This window comes from Sitophilus oryzae, unplaced genomic scaffold, assembly GCF_002938485.1.
Source record: "Sitophilus oryzae breed Bouriz unplaced genomic scaffold, Soryzae_2.0 scaffold_494_pilon_pilon, whole genome shotgun sequence".
Classification (NCBI taxonomy): Eukaryota; Metazoa; Arthropoda; class Insecta; order Coleoptera; family Curculionidae; genus Sitophilus; species Sitophilus oryzae.
In genome coordinates, this window is record NW_022147078.1 from 788268 (window position 1) to 812796 (window position 24529).

General features: G+C 32.4%; 1 protein-coding gene and 1 long non-coding RNA gene across 6 annotated transcripts in view; one reads left to right on the forward strand and one right to left on the reverse strand.

Moving 5' to 3' along the window:
- Positions 1-24529, forward strand: part of LOC115886521 — a 57500-nt gene that overhangs the window by 1194 nt on the left and 31777 nt on the right. The gene's annotated exons all lie outside the window — the stretch shown is intronic.
- On the reverse strand, positions 5-23590 carry LOC115886514 (serine/threonine-protein phosphatase 6 regulatory ankyrin repeat subunit B). Of its 4 annotated transcripts, XM_030905704.1 has the most exons (22): positions 23468-23590; positions 19010-19144; positions 18721-18881; positions 18359-18574; positions 18026-18233; positions 14708-14868; positions 13232-13363; positions 12587-12766; positions 12192-12381; positions 11778-11924; positions 10701-11264; positions 9780-9997; positions 9529-9707; positions 8668-8800; positions 8492-8603; positions 4368-4451; positions 3499-3635; positions 3089-3247; positions 2774-2978; positions 1933-2084; positions 1178-1399; positions 5-570 (listed from the first exon to the last, which is right to left on the reverse strand). In XM_030905704.1, exons 2-22 carry the CDS (start codon positions 19077-19079, stop codon positions 391-393), a joined length of 3810 nt encoding a protein of 1269 aa, XP_030761564.1. In that variant the 5' UTR covers positions 19080-19144; positions 23468-23590; the 3' UTR covers positions 5-390. The 4 variants fall into 4 exon arrangements, with proteins under 4 accessions (XP_030761564.1, XP_030761565.1, XP_030761567.1 ...); XM_030905705.1 differs by lacking the exon at positions 11778-11924; XM_030905707.1 differs by lacking the exon at positions 10701-11264.

Genomic DNA, 24529 nt, shown 5'->3' on the forward strand with positions numbered 1-24529 from the left:
TATTATTTTTCTTTTAGATGCAAAGTTAAAAAATGAACATTTTTTTGTATTTAAAGTGTTCCTAAATTTAAAAAGCGTTTTGCAACAATATATGTTGTATTATATTCCTATTATAATAGATATTGCTATCAAAATAGTAATTTTTTATGAAAGCCTCCTAATGATTTTTGCCTGAAATTTTACTTTGAAAGAGCAATATAATACTGACACGCATTATGAAACATTCTTCTTTCCTACACTCTTCCTCGCACTAATGGGCCACCCCGTGTATAAAATTATTATATAGCAGAGTTATACAGGGGTGTTCATTAAGCCCTCTCATTAAAAATTATCTACCTATTTTAGGATCTAATATTGATACAAATCTTGTATGTTTAAGTTAAATTACTGTTAAAAAGTTTCTTCCTCTTCTTGGAGACGTAGAATATCTGACTTGTTGAGAAAATAGTAAGTGGGTTGACGCCCTTTTAGGTCTTTTACCACTCGTTTGGCTCCAGCCTTGATCAAAACTCTGGTTATGGTCTCCATCTTCTCCACACCCATAGCGTAGTGGAGTGCAGTCCTCTCCAACTAAAATATCATATAATATACGTCAAAGATATGTCAATTTTTCAAGATCATTTTCTATACAGAGTGTTTCAAAAAACATGTGCCATCTCTCGTGGGGAATTTATTCTCCTAAAAATAAGATTTGTTTTTTATCAACATCTTTAAGATTGATTCTACAAGATTAAGAAAGGAGCATATCAAAAAAGTTAGGCCGAGCGCGATGGGGGCCAAAAATGGCCGACTTAAACTCCGGTTTACCAGTGCCGTCCTGATTTTATTCAAAACATGTAAAAAAATGATATAGGATGTAGTCAATAATTTGTTGTTTTATTTTACGTTGTCAATAAATGTTGGTAGTTATTAAAAGTGTTATGGAAATATATAATTCTAATAAAAATAGATAAGTTATAATAATTATTAATTAACACAAACATCCGATACGCTACTGAAGCAGGTAAGTCAAATTGACGTATCTAAATTCTTTGATAAATAGTAAACAGAAGCAAAAATGCAAGAAAAAATATATAATTAGTTAATTGCATTCATAGTAAAAGGAAAACTACTAAGCTTTTATGATGACTGTGATTTTGTAGGTACAAATATTTATACAAGGCGTTGTTTTACTTACATTATCACCAATTTTCAAGGTGTCTATAAAAGTATTCGCCAAATAGTCGACTATTTCTTCCTGTTGACACAAAACAGAGATATGCAAGGAGCATCTTCCATAACTATTTTTTCCTATAGCTAGTAGTTTACCACTGCCAGTGTCATTTTCGTCTGCCAACATACTCATGACATCGTTTATCGAACCTTGTCTAATGGCATGATGAACTCTTTCACGTTTTTCCTAAATAAATAACAAAATATCATATTTTTTTATACAGTATGTTTTATCTTTTTATAGAAAATTAATAAAGAAATATATTTTTTCGAAATGACAAAAAAATAATATCTTCAATATTAGAAGCATATACAGGGTGAGTCTTAAATAAGTGCAAATATTTTCAGGGGTAGTACGGTAGTACCTATATTTGGACCCCAGAGACACGTCTATGAAGGGTTTTTCCCTAAAAAAATGTGAAAATTTGGAATTTTTTGAAAAAATATTTCAATTTTTTTTTGAGTTAAAAGACATACTATTTTCATAATACATAAGTAGTACATTCAATTTACAAGAAAGAAAACCAAGAAAATATACAGTGGTTCACAAAATTTAACCAAAAAATCATTTTTTCTTGAATATTCAAAGTATCAAACTCGGTTATTTTGGAGTTATTTGAAAAACGGCAAACAGAAATTAAGAACCATATTCCAATTGGCTTCGGAAAAAAATATTATTAATTTATTTAGATTTTCTTTTCAAAATATACTCATACTCACTTCAAAAGCTAGAATGGACTGTAAGAATGACATTGTTTCTGTCTGTTTCTCTTTGGAGACCACTTCAATGATGGGCGTTTCATCCTCATCCACTACGTCAGTTATGTGATCGTAACCATCCAATAGTAATTTCACCAGTTTATTTGTATCACCTAGAAAAAAAACATAGAAATTTAGATATAGAAACATAGAAATATACATACTATAAATTTATTTTGATCACCCTGTAGCATGTAATATTATTATACAATATGTCGCCGGATTATCTTAAGAGGCAAAACTTTTTTATTATTGGGATTTTGGGAAAAATGCATTTTTTATTAAACTTTTTTGCTGTTTCTAAAATAGTTAATCCTAGGTATACTTTTCCAAACTTTTAGAAAAAATAAAAAAAAAAACATGAAAATATAGTTGAAAAATAAAGCAGAAAATTTATTTAGTTCAATGTTCAATGCTATGGAAAGGGTGATAATAGTTATCGGAAAATGAGATACTTTAACAACAGCAAAAAAGTAACGTTAATCAAAATTGATAATAACCATATCTATCAAAGAATGAAATTGGAATTATATTACCATAGAAAGGCCATTTGATTTTTTGCACTCCAATTGGAAAAAATTCAACCATATTTTTATATATTTTTTTTACTTTTCCCTAACATTGTATGAAAATTTGGAAAAGTATAAACGGGATTAACCGTTTTAGAACAAGCAGAAATTTTAATGAAGCATGCATTTTCCTCAAAATGTTAATAATAAAAAAGTTTATCCTCTTGTAAAGATAATCCGGGGACATACTGTACAAAGAGAGAAAAAATATAAGTAGACCTCTGAGGACCTACCTTGTTTGGCTATGTGCAGTATATATTTGTCTATCTCCGTTGTGTTAGCTGGAATATTCGCCTGGATGCTAATATCTCTAGCTGTTCTATACAGTTCGTCCCTGTAAGCTATGTTGATATCTGTTTCTAAAAGCAGCTGGAAGAGGGCGTTGCGACCGTGAGCTCTGGCGGCAGCGAAGTGCAACATACTTTGACCATGCTCATCCTAGAGAAATAATATTCAAAAATACGAAAAATTCGACTTTATTTTCAATTAAAAAAAAATGAAATTTAGAAAAATAAATTAGCTGTGTATCTTATTTATCCCCTACTTACTCTACTAGCGTTGTTATTTTCTGTCCGTCCCTCATTTTCTTCCGGTTCAACCGTCACTACGTCAATATTAACCGGAACTCTGCCTCCCGTCGCCATTTGCATGTTACTAACGCCATCTTCACCCATATCTCTTCGACTACGGTACTGATTTTGGTGCTCCTAAGCGTTTAAGATAGCTGTTAATGCGTCAGCAAAGATCAGACTCAAATTTACTAAAAGTTATTTTATATAGTTGATTTTCACTAATATCTAATCAGGGGATGGCGAATTTTGTACCCATTTGCAACAGTATTAAGTTCTTAACCGGTAAAAATATATTTAAATTTTTTAACAGCTCTATTTTCAATGTTTTATTATTTTCTGGCGCAGTTGGTAGGATCATGTCATGAGTCTCTCTCTTGTTTACTTACTTGATTTTGGTCTGAACCTGAAGGTCCATCTCTACTGCGTGCAAAATTGTACAGATAGGTCGCTAGGTAGGCTATAGGGTCATCAGGGCGTCTATTGGCTACCTCGGTTAAACCTTTGATCAAGGGATCTCCTAGCGCTAGAAAATTGTATATTGTTTTATTAGGAGTAAAAATAATGCTTTTTGTGGCAAGTCTGTACGTTTGACGTTACTGGCGAGGTACAAAAAATACACTTTTACTACTTTTACTCCGAATAGAACATGGTATTTTTTTTCAAACGTTACAAATCATTTTTTAAACAATTCCAAACGTCGCAGATACTGTAAAAAAATACTTTGTAAGAATTATACATATCCAGCAACAATGGGTACACTCGTTGAATTTGACACTTATTGTCAGTTTAATAATATATTTTTGTATTTTTGTGCCTAGGCGAAAAGTGCTTTACTTATATGCCTAGGCGTTAAAAAGTTATATATCGTCAATCACGTAGCAAAAATTAATACATTTGTGGTATTTGAAAAAAAAAACAATTTTTTCTATTCAGAAACTGGATGTTTAGAAATGTTTTTTTTTATATTTGAAGTTGTATATTTCATGTTTTGATAGTTTTTGAATGCTATTTTAAATGGGAGTATGGTTTGTAAAAATAATATACACGAAACGTTACCATTTTCACTTTATTTAACGTTAATAAGTATATAATTCTTCATAAATGATTGAAAAAATAAACGAGACATTTATTTAACGAAATCTTTTTTTATTGGGCGATTTTTTTTTAGTGTCTTTAAAATTTTTTTGGTGTTGCTGTTTGTAGTATAGTAACATGTTGTTTAGTGTTGTGGCTTTTGGTACTGCTAATCACTTACATGAGGCGAGATACCGCCCTTCTTCTGTGGCGAAAAAAGGCATGTCAACTTGATTGTTGTCGTCTGATTGGTCAGGCACATCTTCTGCAACCAAAAAATCTTATAAGCCACAGTGGCACTGAAATAAAACTAAACAAAGAACACAGTGTGTAGAAAGATTGCCCTCATCTATTTTTTAAACCAGAAAATATAAATTTTTTAGTTATCAAGTCTATATGAAATTTCTGAACTAGAAATCTAACAACTGTACATGTTTAAATAAGTTGAGGACAGTCTGTTAGTAAAAATACACAAAAGACATGTATAGCTGTGAAAGGGAGGAAAGGCTGTGTGATATGAAGACATCTTCAAGGTTTTATGTGGCAGCTAGAATGTAAGTAGTTAAATAAGACAGACTTAAAGACAAAGACACCGAATATGTTGTGACAGAGACGAACAAATTCGAAAACACAGAAGGAAACAAGTTTGAGATTAGAAAATCGGTCGATTACACATAACAAGAGGCAAGTTGATTGAAAATTAACATTATAAATATATCCTTAAAAATTAAATAATCATCCATCTTTCAAAAATTTGAGGGAAATTTTATTTACTTTTAAAATTTGACCACTATTATATATTGGATAAATGTAGTGTTTGACTTGCGTCTTGCATTTTTGCATAATCTCCCATTATTAATACTTGCTGTACTAACCTAAACGCAGCCGTCCGTCCCCTCACATGAGTGGTATTTACAAAAATTCGAAAAACACTCAGTGAAACTTTGGCACTAGTCTAATCTAACTTTTGGCAATCATGGGTATACTTTTAAAAATGCTGAAACCTCCCCGTCAGCAACAAACAGCTGTTTCTCATTTGATAAAGAAATAATAACATTAACCATCTTCGATATCAGCGTTACTATAATTCAGTCTTTGACACATAATAATACATTATTTTCAAGACCACTTTCTGTAACTGAAGATGATAACTCATCTTTGGAGCTATGTTTGTAAATCCTACAGATAAATGATCAGCGTTAGTTATAATCCTGACATGATCCAAGACATTTATGTACACAACCAAGATATATCTGTCGCTCATAAATACAGAGAGCCAGTACTTTACATATAATCTATCAGATTCTGGAGTTCACCAAGGGAGATAAATCACTAAGGTAACTGTAACTTCTGAAAATTCACCCATAACTTCATTTAAAATCCAATCCAAAAAAGGTTTTAAATACTGTTGTTTCAAAAATCACACTGTTCATCTTGAAGATCCATCTTCACTTGACTAACTTTTTATTGACATTGTTTATGGTGCTGTTCGAAAATCACGTGAGTCCTTGGCACTAAAACTAACTTACGATTGTCAAAATACGTTCAAAAATAATGTCAATGGCGCAAAGCAGCAGAATTACGCTTGCTTTTGAAGATGTTTAGAAAAACCGCTGCTATATGCATCGAATTCGACATTGCCATATCCTTCTCTAGTTGAAGCACGTTAGCTACAGCTGTAGTAAAGTCCGAGAAACATTGTAGTTCGTCAACTCCCACAGCCACCCGATTGTCAACCCGAAAAACATCAGCAGCAACTCCACTGCGTCTAAAAGTTAACGCTCGCACAGCACACAACTGTCGTAAATTATCAGGCTCTTTTAACAAGTTTGGACACCGAAGAGTCAGACGAAATCTCAGTCCACAACCTAAAGTCGACGGTCTGGCTGACAGATATCCTAGTTTTTCATCGAAACGAAAATCCAGGTCTTCTAAACATTTTAATGCTCGAGCTAGGCGGATGAATACCAGTCCTATAGAGCCTGGAGATGAATGCTCGGCACTAGTTACGATCCTGACATGATCCAAGACATTAACATACACAGCCAATGTACAACTATTGCTTATAAAAACTCCTCTGCCGTAAGGCCAGTGTTTTCCATGTAACCTATCAGATTCCGGAATATTCCAGAGAGGTATTAAGAGTCCGTGACTAGCCAGCGTAACTCTGGCTTCAGAAGGTTCTTCCAAAACTTCGTTCATGGTGTAGTAAGTTCCTGCACCTTTTTCCCTGATTTCATCTTCAGTAGCGTTGGGATAAAGGATCTTGGAGGCTTGTTGCGTTAACAGAAGATCAACAATGAGTTTTTCTACTTTTTCCAATTCTCCAGGAGTCAGAGATTTGGGTAGTTCGAATCCAGACAGATTTCTTGTACATTCTAGTGTTCCTGCAACCACCCATTTGGCTAACGGGTCTAAATCTAATTCTTTAAGCTCTTCTTCGATCAGTTTTGTTCTTGGGTGAGTACCTAACTCTAGCCTGATATCCATATAGTTGTATTCCTTAATCATTGGTTCAAGTAATTCTTGGAATACTCGGTAAGCATAGAAATCTGGAGCAATAACTCCAATGGGGAAGTCTTCTTCCAAGGCAGCACGAACGCTGGGTTCTGAGGGTAGTTTTTTGACGCTGGGCCAGATAATGTCATACAGGGTGTGATCTAGCCTGGTCATTCTTAGACGAATCGCATCAAAAATGTATCTAAATAACGTTAAAATGATGGAAAATCGTGATAGAATCAAAGGTTATCGTGTTTTCCTACCGTTTGATGTGTTTGGACAAAAGAGATGCTGTATGGTTAGATACAGAATTGCGAGAAGCTGATGTGGTTGATGCTGCAGATATAGAGTTTGAGTTTCTACGTCCGTGAAGGACGCTGTAACAACGGTCTAGGACTCCTATCATGTCTTCGTCGTCTAGGTCTTTTCTAGCAGAGCAGGTATCATCTATGACTGCATGTCGGTTGTTTCAAAATAATTAGAGTAAAAAAAGGAAGGATAGACTAATAGTTTATACCGTTGAAGATTTTGGAGATAAATTTGAAGAAACCAAAAAAGTGTTCTTGGTTTTCTTATGCTTTGAACTAGATTATTTTTGGGTAATTCTTCCCTGATTTTTTTTTAAAACGAAATTTAATCCTTGTTTTGTTTACTCTATTATTTTACGAAATTTTCTAAAAATATGTCTCGTCCTGATTTTAAAAGCAGCATTTTTAATCAGTATACCTATTTAAATCACAAAATGAGCCATAAAGATTGCAGTATATCAAAATTCATCAAAATTTCATCTATTTTACAGGGTGTTCCAAGATTTCGTGGACATAGTACTTTGTCCACCGTCATCCATGGATATTGGTAAATATTATATTACATAATATGGATTTTTCAACAGTAATTTTTTATCAAAGCCATTTAAGTACAAAAAATGTTTATTTTTTAATTCTAACAGAGATATAATATACAGGATGTTCCATTAAAAAAAAACGAAGAAAAATTATTATATATTTTATATAGTTTGGCACAGAATTTTAACTTTTTATTATTAGTAAATACCTAGTATAGTTTTGAATTCAGGACATTTCTTGTATTTTTAAATTTTTTTTAAAAAGCCTGAAAAAATATTTATTTATTATTATATATTTTTTAATTTATTTACTAATATTTCTGGAACTATCAAAACATATTTAATAATATAATTAGGATTATGTAAAGTGATCAGAAAGAAAGCCAAAAATGCAATAATATACACTGTTTTATTAAAAAAAATCATACCGATACACTCACTCTTTTTTGAGCCACCCTGTAGAAGTTATTAAATACTTTAGGTTTACACTTATACAAAATTCTTAAGTTTTTTATTGGAGCTACAGATGCCCGACGCACTATTGCCGAACCCTGTATATTAGACCTACTAGTCCATACTATTTTTGTAACTTTTGATAACATTTTTTTACTTTTTTTTTAAATAATTGGCATAATACATAATATACATTTAAAAAAGTATTGTTCACCGTCAAAAATATAAATAAATAAAGATTATTTTCATGACAAAATAAATTTAATAATTCGTAAAAATACGTAGCAGTTCTATGTCCCAGGAATATTGACACACCCTGTATATGTTTTATAGTTATACACAGATTAGAATTAAACAAGTTTAAAATAAATTAGGAATTGGTAACAAAGTAGAGCTATCTTTAAATTAAAACACACGAAAGTGAATAAGTAATTACTTTATTTACAATCTTTATGGCTTGTTCGATACACAAAGCGTACAATCTAGAAAAAATACAATTTTTCACTTACCCCTGTCATTGAGAATGGTTTCAACTTCGTTTTCTGCACCAAAATCTGTCAAAATTTGCCTATGATTGAAGTCTGATTGGTTCTTTAGGTAGAAATCTGACGTACGGCCGAACTATATAGAACAACGTGAATTATCAGAACAAACTGTTTAAAACAACTTTGAGAAATAATCGTACCTTGTCTTTTATTCTATTATCTGCTCCTAAATGTATCAGTAAATTGTAATAATGCCCATTATCCTTCAAAACTGCCGCATAATGTAAAGGTGTACGCCCATTTTCGTCTTCTATATGTACCGTTTCTGGAAACCTGAAAAAAAAAATATTACGATACATTAAAAAAATACAAGCCTATGTAAAAAAAATTAAATAATGCAGTTTTCTACATTTTTTTGATAAAAATAAGTACACCGGGTGCGTCTCAAAAGTATGTTTTCAGATAAAGAAACGAGCTTTGGTATGTAAGTATATGACATAAATTAGGATTGATTGGTATTCAATAATTGTTCTTGGTCACTTCCTGTTTCACCGGAAATGACAATAACTTTTGATTTTTAAATGGCTCTTTCGGTATTTTTTTACTTTATCCGATAAAAAATGACACTCTAAATAGAATGACATATCAGATGTCAACTTTTGACATTTTTGCATATGGTTTATTTGAAATTGTAACATGCGGTTCATAACGACAATTTGACTCGAAATACAAAGTGTGTGATACCAAATTATTCGTAAAAAAGGCCTTTTCCATATATGCTAATCGTTCCAAAAAAATGAGATATGATTAAAAATACGATTTGGGCATCTTTTAATCGGTCAGTACAAGCCAGGAAAAATATTAAACAATCTAATCTATTTTTCCAAGGTTCCTTGACTAAAAATTAGTGTTTTTAATACAGCCATGGCACTCTAGATTGAAACTACGCACAAAGTAGCACAGTAATATGAAAGCCGCATGAAAAAAGTGTATCTCAACACACAAAAATGGAATTTACTGTACAGGGTGTGTTTTACAGTATCAAATAAACATAATATTACCTTCCAGCCAAGTACCGTACTACACTAGTACGACCAAAGGCCACTGCAACATGTAGAGGCGAAGCACCATTTGGCGAGACATTATCACGAGCCACTGCAAACTTACGCCTGTCCAACGCTGCTTGGAGGTCTCTGAGACTCCCTTCGCGAGCTGCTATGTGAATCCGCCGAATTTTTGACTAAAACAAGAAACAATTGGATTATTTTTACTTATTACCGTTCATTTTTAACTAAAAAATCCTAGATCGTACCATGTAGACTGGTACGTTGTCCAGAAAAGTTTGTAACTCCTGGTTATCGCATTTTTGTCCAACTAGACGTTCACCTTCACCATTTAGAACCAGTGCTGCCAGTTGTTCCATGTTTCCTGAGTCTATAATGGCTCTGATATCTTCAACATCTTCAGTATTGGGTCTGTTTTGACCTGCGTTGTTCACAGATTCTATTTCATGTTCTCCGTTTACTATTCCTGTAAAAAACTTGTTTTTATCTGGGTTAGTTAATTGTTGTTTCCATGATAAAACATCCAATGTGAAATTTAAAAAAACAACAAATCAATAGGTCTTTCAAATTTTATTATTGTTGATGGTTTCCTGATACTGTAGGAAAAAAAACACATTAGATAGCTTTAATATGGAACTGAATTTGGATTGTCTAAAACACAGAAAATGATAGCAAGTGCTTGTAAGTGTTGGGGTGTTTGGATTGGCACGTTTTTTAGAATACTCAGTGGACAAAGATCAAATAAACAAATAAATGTATGCTATGATGACGTTAAGTAGATTTTACTGTAAAAAATTTACATGTATAATAGATGAAGAGTTTGATGTTTTGAAAAAATTGCAGTACATTGTTTAAGTGAGTTCTTTTAATGTTATGAGGTAATTCTTTGGAATAGTGATACTGAGACACTTGATATACCAAATAATATTATGTGTATACCTTTGTGGTGAAAAATAGTTATGAAACACAGATGATTGAGTGTCTTGAAAGTAGTGTATAAGGCTCAAAATAAGACACATTTGATTGCTTCAGAAGTTATATTACTAAGGGTGTATTACAAAAAACACTTGAAACTAGCTACGACACACGTGGTACACAACAACAGAGTCAAAAGGCATGTATAGAAAGAGGATAGACTCACACAAATCACGCCACGACATGAATTTTACCTTCTATCACGCCTTCACCTTCAATATCTGGTTTTACTTCATCTTCCTGGTTTTGTTCTTCCTCTTTGTCCTCGCTAGTGATCTCGTTGGATGCTATTCCAGAATCCTGAGCTGTTCCAGGTCGACTGCCCGTGGCTGGACGACTTTTTGCGGCGCTGGATGTCCTAGAAATCTTACTAGTTGGTCTGCTGGTGGGTATGGGAGTGTCTTGACGTTTTTCTTCATTATTTTCTTCAGGTTCTTCAGATTTATTATTGTTTTCGTCACCTGCATCATCTGGAGGACTTTCTTCCTCATTTTTATCTTCTTCATTATCAGCTTCAGTGATATCACCATCATCGACTTTTTCAGCTTCTTCGTTAGGCTCTTCAGTATCGTTATTAGGTTCATCAGGATCTTCATTAGGTGGTTCAGTCTCTTCAGCAGGTTCTTTAGTTTCCTCGTCGTTTTCTTCGGGTTGTTCGGTTTCCGAAACTTCAGCAGGAGGTTCTTCGGGTTCGGGTTCGTCCTGTATGGGTTCAGTGGCTTCAGTAGGCTGAGTTTGGTCTGTTTCAGATGAGCCACCTAGAATTTTGGTAAGATTAATTGGTCCTATTGAACCTTGTAACGTAAAATGAACGTCAGATGATTTCGAAGTTGTATTTCGATATAGGGAGGTGAAATGGTTTGTAACTGGTTTTGTAACTGCAAAATGGTTTATAAAATAACGTTGTCAGTAATATTTATGTTATTCTTTATTGTCAGAACTACTATTATATGTATTATTAAAAAATAAGGTACCTTCTTCTAACAAAATACAACTTTTTATGGGTCTATTGAAATAAAACCACGAGAATCATTCTTATTTTGAGGATATGCCACTAATGTGAATTTTAAAGTGCGATAGTGAAGTTATTACCTGCTTTATTCCATTCTTTTCAATTCTATAAGTCAACTAGATTTTTTTTTCTACGCTGTTATATTTTTAAAATATTCCAAACACCCCGATCTTTTGATTTTCTTTCTCATTTTTCTTTCAAAGCAACACCAATCCATAACCACCAAAAGCGATTCAAACCTTTATTTATTTGGACTGACCTTCAATACTTTGCTCTTGTCCTTCTACAACCGGTTCAGCTTCACCGACCTCCGATCCCAAGACATCCTCAGTTTCGGTGTCTTCTTTGCCTCCGTCATCAGGTTTTTCTTCGGATTTATTCTCTTCCGTTTGTGCTTTTTTAAGACCTTGATTTAAGTGTCGAGTGTTGGGTATTAGTGTTTAAACTATTTTGAAGTTTACGGCTTGAGCCGAAATCTTTTTGATTCTCGAAATTGTTTGTGAGAGAAATGTAAAGAAAAAATTTTCAAAATTTTGAAGACGTATCGTTTAAAAATTTGGACACAGTCAAAATATTTGTATTGCTGTTTTCGTACTTCCCTCACGAATGATTTCGACTATCCAAATGATTTAGACCTAAGATAGATTTGTTGTGTGAATTGTGTATTACATACCATTCACTACTGATTCAGATACTTTCTTAATCAAGCCGTTGATTGGTGCTGACGAAGCTATGCTTGCCAGCATGTTCCAATCGAAGCCATTTGGTTCCCTTGCACCTCTGGGACAATCTGGTACCACGTTTAGTAGTTTAGTGTCCATTTCCGAAGCTCTGGTTTTGTAGTAAGCTGCCGTTTTTTGTCGCTAGAAAAAGTTGATAATAATTGGTAAGGTTTTTCTTAACCTTTCTATTTTGGATTATCTATACTGATTATTTTTCTCATCTCTATTTTTATCATTTACTTTTGATTGAATATCTGTACCTATTTTTTTAACCTCATCAAAAAAAAACTGTCAATATTAATTAGTATATTGAACATTCAGATATAGTTTTGGTTGTAGTACTTACGTTATCTAGTGTGGATTCGTCTGCTCCGTTTTCAATCAAGAAATTGAACATTTTTCCGTCATCTTTGAGCACCGCTGCATAATGTAAAGCGGTACGACCTTCATTATCTGTTACATTTATACTGTGCGGTACTTCTCGAACTATGTATTTGGCTATATCTTCTTTTCCCAAACCAACTGCCTGCAAAAATTACTCTTATTTTAACTACCTATTACTTCTATTGATTTTTTAACAGATTTTTTGTAGAAATATACGAGTAGAATCATTATTAAGTTTACATTCTATCAGGGACTTTATAAGCAGTCAAAATTTTAGTGGGTCTACTAACTGCCAGGCCTGGGCATTGCAAGCTCAAAAGGTATTTAAAACTAATGAGATTGACAGATGAAGCCAAGTGCAGATTCTGTCAATTAGAAAAAGAAATGATGCAGTCTATGTCGGTGGCCTGGCAAATATGCGGTTCTTTGTACTAGACAATGCTAAACCATTGCCAATGAGTAATATGAAAGATTCGGACTCTAAGTTATGAGTCTTTTTGAAAAGGATAAAACTGGAGAATGTAATCTAGATAAAAGAAGAGTGTAATATATACATGTCACAGTATAATATAATACCAAATACACAGAAAGATGAAGCAATACATACTTTGTGCAATGGTGTAAGACCATTAGAATCCTTGGCTGTCAGAATATTTATAGGTGCAGGCGGTGATATTCTGTTCCTCAGGCTATCCAAATCTCCATTTTGGACATCACAATGTACATCTTTAATAAATCCCTGTAAAAAGGTATAATGCCTATAATAATAATAGCAGGAAATGTCTGTATATTTTCCGAAAAAATACAAAGAACATATTTGGAAATATTATACAAGGTGGTGACAATTTCGATGCTCAACATTGGCATCTCAGAAACTAGGAGAGATACGAATTCGTTTAAATGAGGCAGTGAACAGTTATTCCTAATAAATATCTACTTAACTTAGTAAACGTATTATTTTCTTTTTTTATTTATAAATTATACTTTATATTTTATTTTATTAAAAAAAAATAGAAAATGGGACTCAGTCTTCATATTTTCGATAAGTAGTAAGATACGAAGGGAGTCAAAAATACAACAATTTAAAATTCATGAACTAAGAGTCAAAGGAAATAAAAGACAAATCTGTGTGTAGCATTTTTAGTTTCATAAAAAATAGCAAACTGATATGAAAACCGCATCTTTGTAGCTCTACTCTTAAACGAGAAACCCTGTAAACACACGAAAATGGGACGCCTTGTATATGTGCCCTTATTGAGGAACCGTCACTGCTGGCTAAACGTGTTTTAAAGACTTTCTCAAGAATATTTGCTGTAAATAGATCGAACTTTGTGCGTGTTCCGGCCATTTATTAATGTATCGATCCCGCCAGTGACATTTCTATTGTTTTCGCAGTTCCAGTTCAATAAATTTTCGTATGTATACCTGGCTACTTAATTATTAAGACCTCTATCTATCCTTGAAGTCTCTCTATAGTCTGATTGATTCAACATTTCCACGGAAAAATATCCCTTGAATTATTTCTAGGAAGAGCTTCGATTGACTTGACTTGTTATTTTTTTCTAGAATCGTCTGCGATAAGAAATCGATAAAATATTTGAAATATTGACGTTGGAGTGGTAAAATACCGTAAAATTAAAAAAACGGCGTCAGAAACGGCTGAAGAATGACAATCGATGATAATTTTGGCGTGGTCAAGCCCTACACGTCATTTGTTTGGACCGTACTCTCCTTTCTTTTTTAATGGCGCTTACAGCCAGTTGGCCTTAAGAAGGATGAAATTTATTTTTATATTGAATAAAAATGATTTTTAAATGTTGTAGCTTAAAATTCGAGAAAAATATTTTTTTTGGAAATATTGATTTGAGGGTCTGGAGACGTTCTATCCTTTTTTAATCTCTCTAGTGTTAATTTTTGACAAATTTTATGTCGATTTATAGTAAACGATGTCTAGAGATTGACCTCGCTAAAATTGTTATCGATTGTCATTTCCCAGCCGCCTTAGACGCCATTTTTTATTATCATTATGGGTATATAGGGTATTTAGAGAATTTAAGCCACTGATGGATTTAACAACACTCACCATAATAAACGGTACTGCTTCCAAAAACTTTCTAACTCGTGGATTATTGCTGTGTTCTACCAACAACCTTGAACCGTGCCCTTCCCAGACTACCTGCTGCAAATTTGCTAAGTTCCTCTGATGAATCCATATCCTGATGTTGGATTTTTTAAAGTTGAGGCCTAGGATGACAATAAATAAGAATCATGAGATTGTTTTAGATAATGTGAAAAATATGACACATTTGAAATTAATAAATAAATATTTAGGTAAAAAATAAAAATAACCATCAAAAACAAGCTCGAATATCAAAAACAACAGATAAATTCAGCTAGAAACTCGTTAAAAAATTGCAAAATATTGAATTTTATTAAAAATGAATACGGTGTTATCATTTCAAAAAAATTAGATGCCCCTAAATAAAAGTAAACTGATATACTAAACAATATCTTTAAAATCGTTAAAAATTTAGATAAAAAATGAAAATAACTGATACCGACATTATAAAGAAGCTCCAAAATAAAAAACAACCCCAAAATAGACTCGAAACTCGTTCAAAACTCGCAAAATATTGTTTTTTTTTTAAAGATTGTTATAAAATGAAAACGGTGCTATTATTTCAAAAAAATTAGATGCCGCTAAATACAAGTGAATTCATACCTTAAACAATATCACGAAAATCGTTAAACATTTAGATGAAAAATGAAAATAACCGTAACCGATAATAGAAACAAGCTCCAAAATAAAAAAAACAACACGAAAATAGCTCGAAACTCGTTGAAAAATCGCAAAATATTGAATTTTGTTAAAGATTTTTATAAAATGAAACGGTGCTATTATTTTAGAAAAATTAGGTGCCTCTAAATACAAGTGAACTGATACCCTAAAGAATATCACGAAAATCGTTAAAAATTCAGATGAAAAATACAAATAACTGTTACCGACATCAGAAAAATACTGCAAGATCAAAAACAACACATAAATTCAGCTCAAAACTCGTCAAAAATCGCTCTATCGGCCACTAATACACCCCCTGTACCCCCAACGCATAACGGTACTGACCTGGAGACGCAGCCATGGTGTACGTACGCGAGCACCGGCACGTTTGAGGTGCCCTCGCTGCGGCTGGCCGTGTCACATTCCGACTTCAAATACAAACAAACCGCCGCCGTCACGTGGGGGTCCCCCGACTTAATTATTTAATATAACAATCGATTCGCGTCTGAGGGGGTTCGGGGGGTAAAATATTATCCCCCCGGTCCCTGCGTGGGGGGTAACGACAGAAGGATGACCGGAAATCGATCGGGCTGTCCCGTTTTTCGTCGCTGTCCCTTTCGGCGGGGTTAGATTGGGGTAGATAATGGGGAAGAAAAATATGAAAAGAAAGACATTATTTTGTTTTTATTACGTTTTTTTTTGGTAGGTGTCTGATAAATGTTAAGGTTGTTTTTTTTTGGTAGGGGGGTGAATTGAACTTTGTTTAAGATTGAGATTTCGATATTTGTTATAATTTTTTGTGTGGCATATTACGAGTAAGGTTAAAAGGATAATATTCATTTTTAATGGCCCAATTAATAAAATAATATTCTTTTTTTTCAAACGTCCGAAAGTATTAATATTTGAGACGTAATTGACAATATAAAACGTTTATTTTAACGCCTAGCCATAAAAGTAAAAAAAAATATTTGAGTGTACCTATTGTTGCTTGATATACAGGGTGGTCCGAACTGTATTCCGGAAATTTCGGCATCATATATTCTGCAGATAATAATAAGTAAAAAAGTTCGTATAAATGTATAGTTTCGAATTAAATGCGTAGTTTCGGAGATACAGGGTGTTGAAGTTTTATTTCGATCTTTTCCAAATAATTTCTGAAGTAAGGTTAATATTTGGATGAAAATTGGTGTCTGGGTGTTTTTTGATATGAGAAATTTGATTTTGATGTCAGTATGACTCCTATTTGTAGACGGCGCCACCTACATATTTTTTAACTGGTTTGAAGAGTAATAACATTTTGTCCGTACCTGTATAAACCGTATGAGTACAAAAATATACATTCACGACGTTTTTTACGTAAAAAAGGTCTGCTGGTAAAAATCGCTACGAGTAAATGGTTTTCGAGATATTTGGAAAAATCACGAAAATGTAAATTTTTTCACCTGGTAGTTTGATACAGGTACGGACGAAAAGTTATTGCTCTTCAAAACAGTTAAAATATAGGTAGCGCCCCCTACAAATAGGAGTCATATTGACATCAAAATAAAATTTTTATCTAAATATTAACGTTACTTCAGACATTATTTGGAAAAAATCGAAATAAAAATGGAACTTCTACACCCTGTATCTCTGAAACTAAGAATTTTAGGACATACATTTATACGGACTTTTTTACTTATTTTCATCTGCAGAATATGCTGCCGAAGTTTCCGGAATACAGTTCGAACTACCCGGTATAATCACTTACAAGGTTTTTCATTTTATATTATTTGTGACGTTTGAAAAATTGCATGTTCTCCCCTGTATTGTCAAACGTAAAGCCTTACCACAAAAGGTTTAAATTTTACTCCTAACAAAACAATATATATACTATTGTTTGTAAAAAGAAATAAAGAATTCCCTATTTGTCTAATTGTCATACAAGTATGCAAAACAATTATAGAAAATGACACCCGCTCAGTGTATTTCTACGATTATCTACCGGGAATTAGCAGCTGCGAATGAGGGAAAAATTGATAAAATTATTAAAATTCAACGATGCAGGCATCGTATCTTAATTTTCGAATGATAACCACCATTTACGGTTGGATGCGACTTGGACATGCGATGCAGACAGAAAAAGATATGCGACTGGTTGCTTGTTTCTATGCGAATTTTATTGAAAATTTTTTGCTAGTAGCTAGAGCTGTCAAAAATTGAATTCAAATAAATATATCATATCATTAGTCAGTGTGTTAAAAATTATAAGTAGGTATAATAAAAAAATTTTACAACTTCTTCTAACTCAACAACTTTTTAAAATCTTTATTTAGAGCATTAAAAAGTATCTTACTACTAAAATAAAAAAATAGCGGGGTGCCATTTAAAAATCAAAAGTTGTAGTGATTTCCGGTAAAACAGGAAGCGACCGAAAACAACTGAATACGTCAATCAAATCAAATTTATGTCATATTATACTAATATACCAAATTGCGTTTTTTAATCTGAAAAAATTAAAAAGTTATAGGGGTTTAAAAAGTTATACACTTTTGAGACGCACCCTGTATAAAAATACTACCTTAACAGTAACTAACCTAGGCCTTTATTTCTTTATTTTAAAAACAGTAAATTGCAAAGACTTACTTTCTTTGTTGGCTGTGCTTTTTCTCGAAGTAGTCGTCGTTTTTGGGCCACTAGGTAACTCCAGCTCTTGTAAATGAGTCGTATAGTATTTGGTAGAGTGTTGTCTATAGTCTACAGCAGATGGATCGGCACCGGCTGCTACCAGAAGCTTCTGTACAGTATTCGAATCTTTGCAGAGCAAAGAGTAAAAATATGGAGTTCTACCTTCCTGAAAATAAATATAGAGTGTCTCTTAAGTACTTTTGCTTTTCTACTCCAATATTTTTGAAAATTTTTATTTTTTTTACATTTTCTCGTTAAGAAATGAGATTATTTTAAGAAAAAAATTCTTACCGAGTCTCTCATAGCTACAGTTTGGGGGAATTTATCCAGCAACCACCTGTAGATGGCCTTCAAGTCGTAGTAAATAGCCTTGTGCAGTAAACCAACACCGCTTTCATCTTTGGCCATCACTAGCCTTTTCCTTTTTTCCGGTTCTTCGTCTAAAATACTCTGTAGTTCTGTCAGTCTATCGCTATTCACAGAATCGTGGAGTTGAGATATTTTGGACTAGAATATAAAAAAGAAATCATAATAGTTGTAGATGATAGCAGTCAGTTTTCTTGGGTATCTATCTTCGTTTTGGGAGTGGTCACAGTAAAGTTTCTCTGTTTATATCACTGTTTTGAGATTAAATAAATGTGAGAAATAGTTACCATAAGAGCTGGCACAGATTTCAAGAACATCCTTGTCTTGTAATCCGCCGAGTATTCTCCTACAAGTTTTTTTCCTTGACCTTCCAAAACGATCTGTTCCAACTTGTCTATGTCACCATTTCGAATCAGATGTTTAATATGAGCAGCGCTCATACTCAAAACTGAAAAAAGAAAATGAAAAAATGTACCAAAAACTCCAATCTTTAAAAGGATTTTCTCTATAAACTATCTGAAAACCTTGTGTGTGTTTCAGAGAGTATGGATATCTGAGATTGAGGTGGATACCTACCTCTAGGAGGGCTACTGTGTACATACAGACCCTTAGTATCCACTATGGCCCTTTTTCTCAAAACTGGCATTATTTAAAGTAATTTTTTGAACGTTGTCTTCATTTTGTACGCGTTTGCATAGTATAAATTGTCATCTGGAAAAGACAGAAGAAAATTATTTAGTTTTTAGGTCAATAGTTGATATCTACCATGTTTTTCATGGACAAAAACAGATATATCAAATATTAAATGAGTTATTGATCCACTTACGCAGAATGTTGATTAAATATTTATTAAGTTAATGATAATTTTACTATTTATTTGACATAGTTCTTGAATAATGTTTTTATGATTTCTTTTTTGCTTATTTTTAATTTATTTTACGAGTATTTGGAGACACTTATAATTAGTTTTCTAAAACTTATCTTGTATATTAACCTTGATATTACAACAATACACAGGGTGAGTCTTAAAATGCAAGTGCAAATATTTTCAGGGCTAGAAACAAATTTTTTCTTTGCCGTTTTTCTAATAAGTCCAAAAAACCAGAGTTATTTTACTTTGAAAATTTCGAAAAAAAAATTTTTTTTGCTTAAATTTTGAGAACCACTGAATCTTTTCTGGGGTTTCTTTCTTGTAAATTTAATCTACTACCTATATTGAAATATTATCAAGAAATTATGTTTTTTAACAAAAAAACTAAAAAATATTCAAATATTTTTTCAATTCCATATTCTCTACAAATTAGGAAACTAACATCATTTGCAAAAATATACGTTGTTAGGACCATGTTTTATCAATAATTAATTTTTACCATATTAGTTCGAAACTGCATTTATAATTTTCTATTTTTAACGATATACATGAATGTTTTAAATACCCATAGAATCCTGCATGGAATATTGCTTTTGCACAAAAATTATAATACATCAAATCAAATTGACGTACCGATAGCTGTCCGGAGTAAAATGATGATTAATTATGATAGCCTTTAATAAAAATGTATTTTCGGCGATTGTAATGTTTTGGAAATTTGGCAGGTCGTCAGTATCTATTGATAAAATCGATAAAATGGTCAAACTAAAGAAAATTGATGACTAATGTCTATAACTATATCCAGGGTTTGTTTCTTGAAAAAAAAAATCTGTTTTTATAGAGGTAGAAAAAGGAAGATTTTTTCGCAAATCTAAAATTTGTCAGCATTCATGGAATACAGGTCATAATTTGTATGTATGTCCCAAAATGCTTAGTTTCGAAGATACAGGGTGTAGAAGTTTCATTTTTATTTCTATTTTTTCCAAATAATTCCTGAAGTAACATCAATATTTGGATGAAAATTGGTGTCTGGAAGTTTTTTGAAATGAGAAATTTGATTTTGATGTCAATATGACTCCTACATGTAGAGGGCGCCACCTACATATATTTACTGGTTTGAAAATAAATAAAATTTCGATCGTACCAGTATAAAATTACTGAGTAAAAAAATGTACATCTGCGAAGTCTTTTACGCAAAAAAGGTCTCTCGGTATTTGGAATTGAAATTATCAATACCTGTCATCATTGACATAAATTACTTGTTGACTAAATAGTTATTAGACTGAAACTTCTACACACAAATGAAACTTCTACACCTTGTATCTCCGGAAAAGGAATTTAGGACCTACATTTATTCGAACTTTTTACTTATTTTTAGTTCGGACCACCCTGTATATTTTTACGTACTGCTTGTGGTATGAGAACCGAATATTGCGAGTTATATTCATAGATGTAGAAACAATGAATAACTGAAAAATTATCGATGTATTTTATTTTGAGTGTCCTTTATGCGTTCCCCTAACCCCATTATCAGCGCTATGGTTTGCCCCAAACTAGTATCTAATTATTGTCTGTCCGAACTTAATAGTCCTCAAAACAGTTGTCCTCAATAGTTTTTTCTTTAACTATACTTGATCGAATAATAAAAGCTTCTAAAAAAAGAATAAATTGATTTTTTTTGGCTATATCTCTGATTAATTATTAAGACCTAGGCCTAATTTGATTAGTGCTATTAAGTTTTTTTAGTTTTTTCTTCTTCCTTATTTCTAATTTTGTTTACTTGATTTCATAATCAATAAAAATATTATATTACATTATACAGAGCAGGAGTAAGTACAGCTACAAAAATGTGTTAAGGGACCAAGAAAATTTACTACAATCTATGAAAGATAGTACCAAGGAATATTTGCCATATATCTGGATAAAAAAGGAAAGGGTGTACAACCTTAAAAAAATATATTTGATGAAAGATCCGATAGCATCAAAAGGAAAAATAATAGAGGCTTTTTTTAATAAAATCTAATATAAATAAATCTATTGCTCAGGCATCTGTAAAGCTTAGTAATACAGGGTCCGGCAATAGTGCGTCGGGCATCTGTAGCTCCTACAATAAAAAACTTGAGAATTTTGTTTTAGTGCAAACCTAAAGTATGTACCAGGATGTATTTCAGGAAAATATTTTAACTTCTATAGGGTGGCTCAAAAAAGTGTGAGCGGACCTGGATGATTTTTTTTAAATGGAACACCCTGTATATTATTGCATTTTTGGCTTCTTTTCAGATCACTTTACATAACCCTAAGATATGAATAAATATATTTCCATAGTTTCAGAGATATTAAAAAATAAATTAAAAATATATATTTTTCAGCCCTTCTTAAAAAGATTATTAAAAATACAAGAACTGTTCTGAAATCAAAACGATATTAGGTATTTACTTTAGATGGTCTGTTCTTACTTTGCTATAAATATGGTAATCGTAATTCATACAGGATGTTCAATATTCTACGCCAAACTTTCTAAAATATAAAATATTTTTTCTTTGTTTTTTTAAATGGAACACCCTGTATGTAATTTTTTTATTAGATGGAGAGTTTAAAAATGAACATTTATTGTATTTAGAGTATTTCAAAATTTTTAACGGTTTCGCAGATACACACAGTATTATTTCATATGGCGCTTTCAATGGTAAAATACGAGAGAAAAATTACTGGGTGGCTTTGATAAAAATTTACTGTGGAAAATGCCATATGAAATATGAAACCGCAAATATCTGCGAAACTGTTAAAAATTTTGAAATACTCTAAATATAAAAAATGTTCATTTTTTAATTCTCCATCTATTGAAAAAATAATATACATGGTGTTCCATTTAAAAAAACGAAGAAAAATTATTTTATATTTTAGAAAGTTTAGCTTAGAATTTTGAACATCCTGTATAATTTACGATTTTCATATTTATAGCAAAGTAAGTACAGACTATCTAAAGTAAATACCTAAAATAGTTTTGTTTTGAGAACAGTTTTTGTATTTTTAATAATTTTTTTTAAGAAGGGCTGAAAAAATATATATTTTTGATTTATTTTTTAATATCTCTGAAACTAATCAAAATGTATTTATTCATATCTTAGGGTTATGTAAAGTGATCGGAAAGGAAGCCAAAAATGTAATAATATACAGGGTGTTCCATTTAAAAAAAATCATCCAGGTCCACTCACACTTTTTTGAGCCATTCTATAGATGTTAAAATCTTTTCCTGAAATACATCCTGGTACATACTTCAGGTATGCACTTAAACAAAATTCTCAAGTTGTTTATTCTAGGAGCTACAGACGCCCGACGCACTATTGCCGGACCCTGTATATGGCTATCATTTCTTAGATTTTAAAGAACATAAGTAAAAATCAAAAACAAAATAAAAGAAAGGACACACAGAAAGTTTTAAGTTTTTTTTGGGGTTTACTTTATTAAGTAATTGTTATCAGGCAGCAATTTTTAGTTTGAAGTTTTACTTCTTAAGTTATTTTAACAGAATTGTCAACTAAATTTATTATTTTTATTTTAATTTTATTAATTGTGATTAATAAAATTGCGTTTATGTCATCAACGAGGCCGAATTCGACAAAATATCAAGAGATAACTTTTAATTGTCATTAAACGACCTAAACGATTTTGATGTCAAAATAAAAAAAAGTCAGTGGCGCACATGTTGTTTTTTGAAAAATATTCCAGTGATAACCAAGATGCACGTAGTACTTGGAAGAAAATTAAAAAAATTAAAAATCGGAAGATTATTAACACTTTAACACCCTGTGGCTACGGAACAAAGTAGAATCGGACCTATGTTGATATGAAAAATAAATATTATTTTTACGTGAGCAATATCTCCACGAGAGATGGCACATTTTTTTTGAAGCACCCTGTATTATGTTTTTAATTAAAAAATAAAAAAAAAACTCGAAAAATTTTTGTTGCGAAAAAAACTTCATGGGCATGTTTTTGTTTGTTTTGTTTGGGTTTAAATGTATACCTGCCCTAAAAATATTTGTACTTTTTAAGAGTCACCCTGTAGAAGTAGAATGCCGCCGGTTGACGGTATTTTTAACAATCACCAATATGAAGAAAAAATAAAAAATAATAAGTTGGCACTCAATTTTTCAACTTACTGTTTTTATTTATGTATTATTATGTTTTTATTCACTATTTATTAGTGTTCACTGGCACTATTTGCACACTTTTCACATTACCACCAACGTTACAAACCTTTTCCGGGTCGCGTTATCTCTTCGGGACACTCTACCGATGAAAATGTCCATAAAAGCGCCTCCTGGCGGGAAACGAACGCACCCGCGAGAATGGACAGCGGCGAAAAGCCGTCCCATTGGCCGGTGCTTGTTGATTTATTTATGACTAGGCAAGGGTAGTGAGTTGGTGAGTCGGGGGATGAACGATCGGGGGAGGAATTGTTGCTCCAACTTCCCCTACCCCACCTCTTAACCTTTGAAATATTAGCAAATGTATGAGGTGTCTCAAAATATTTATGGAATCTTTAGTTTTGGATATTATTTTATTTAATAACATGTAAAGTTCTAAATTGACTGAAAAAATGATGAAATATAAGCGATACTGTACGTCTGTCCGTTCTGTAGCTACGGGGTATCCGTGAGAGGGGAAACGATATTCTCTCCATGTTTTTCGTAAAAAATTAGACGACGTGTCCCATCAATAAAAATTCGACAAATTTGCAAGTGGCCAATAAAATGAGTGGGCGGAGTAATTTGCGCTGACGTACTCGTGAAGTCGACGTATAAAATATATTGTTGTTTATTTAAATGTTTTTTTGTCCGCATTCCTTTCATAAACGGCCCACACATTATACGATTTATCGTACTGCAGGTTGTACAACACAAATTTGATTCGACCGTTTGAACGACATATCGGACGCGCTGTTGTCCACAAACTTAAACTACAACTGGCCACACATTAATACGATTCGTCGTACTACATGTCGTACGATAAGTTGATACAACCGCTGGAACGACAGATCGGATACGCGTTTATTCACTAACTAAAACTACCATTTGATGTTAATCACCAACAAGTAGTAGTTTTATTTTCCATTCATTTTGAATTCTATTGTGTTCAACGTCAACATGACATCGAATTTATCAAAAAGGACTCTAGCTGCAATTTTGTTAGTTTTGTTAGACGAAGACGAAGAACAGCCC

Bases quoted from the DNA above. Each gene is read 5' to 3' on its own strand.
- LOC115886514 (XM_030905704.1), bottom strand. From the start codon at position 19,079: ATGCCAGTTTTGAGAAAAAGGGCCATAGTGGATACTAAGGGTCTGTAT. The intron at 13,364-14,707 runs GTGAGTGTTGTT...ACCTTTTTACAG, and splicing joins AAGCAGTACCGTTTATTATG to GGATTTATTAAAGATGTACA. The intron at 2,979-3,088 runs GTAAGTAGGGGA...TTATTTCTCTAG, and splicing joins AAAATAACAACGCTAGTAGA to GATGAGCATGGTCAAAGTAT.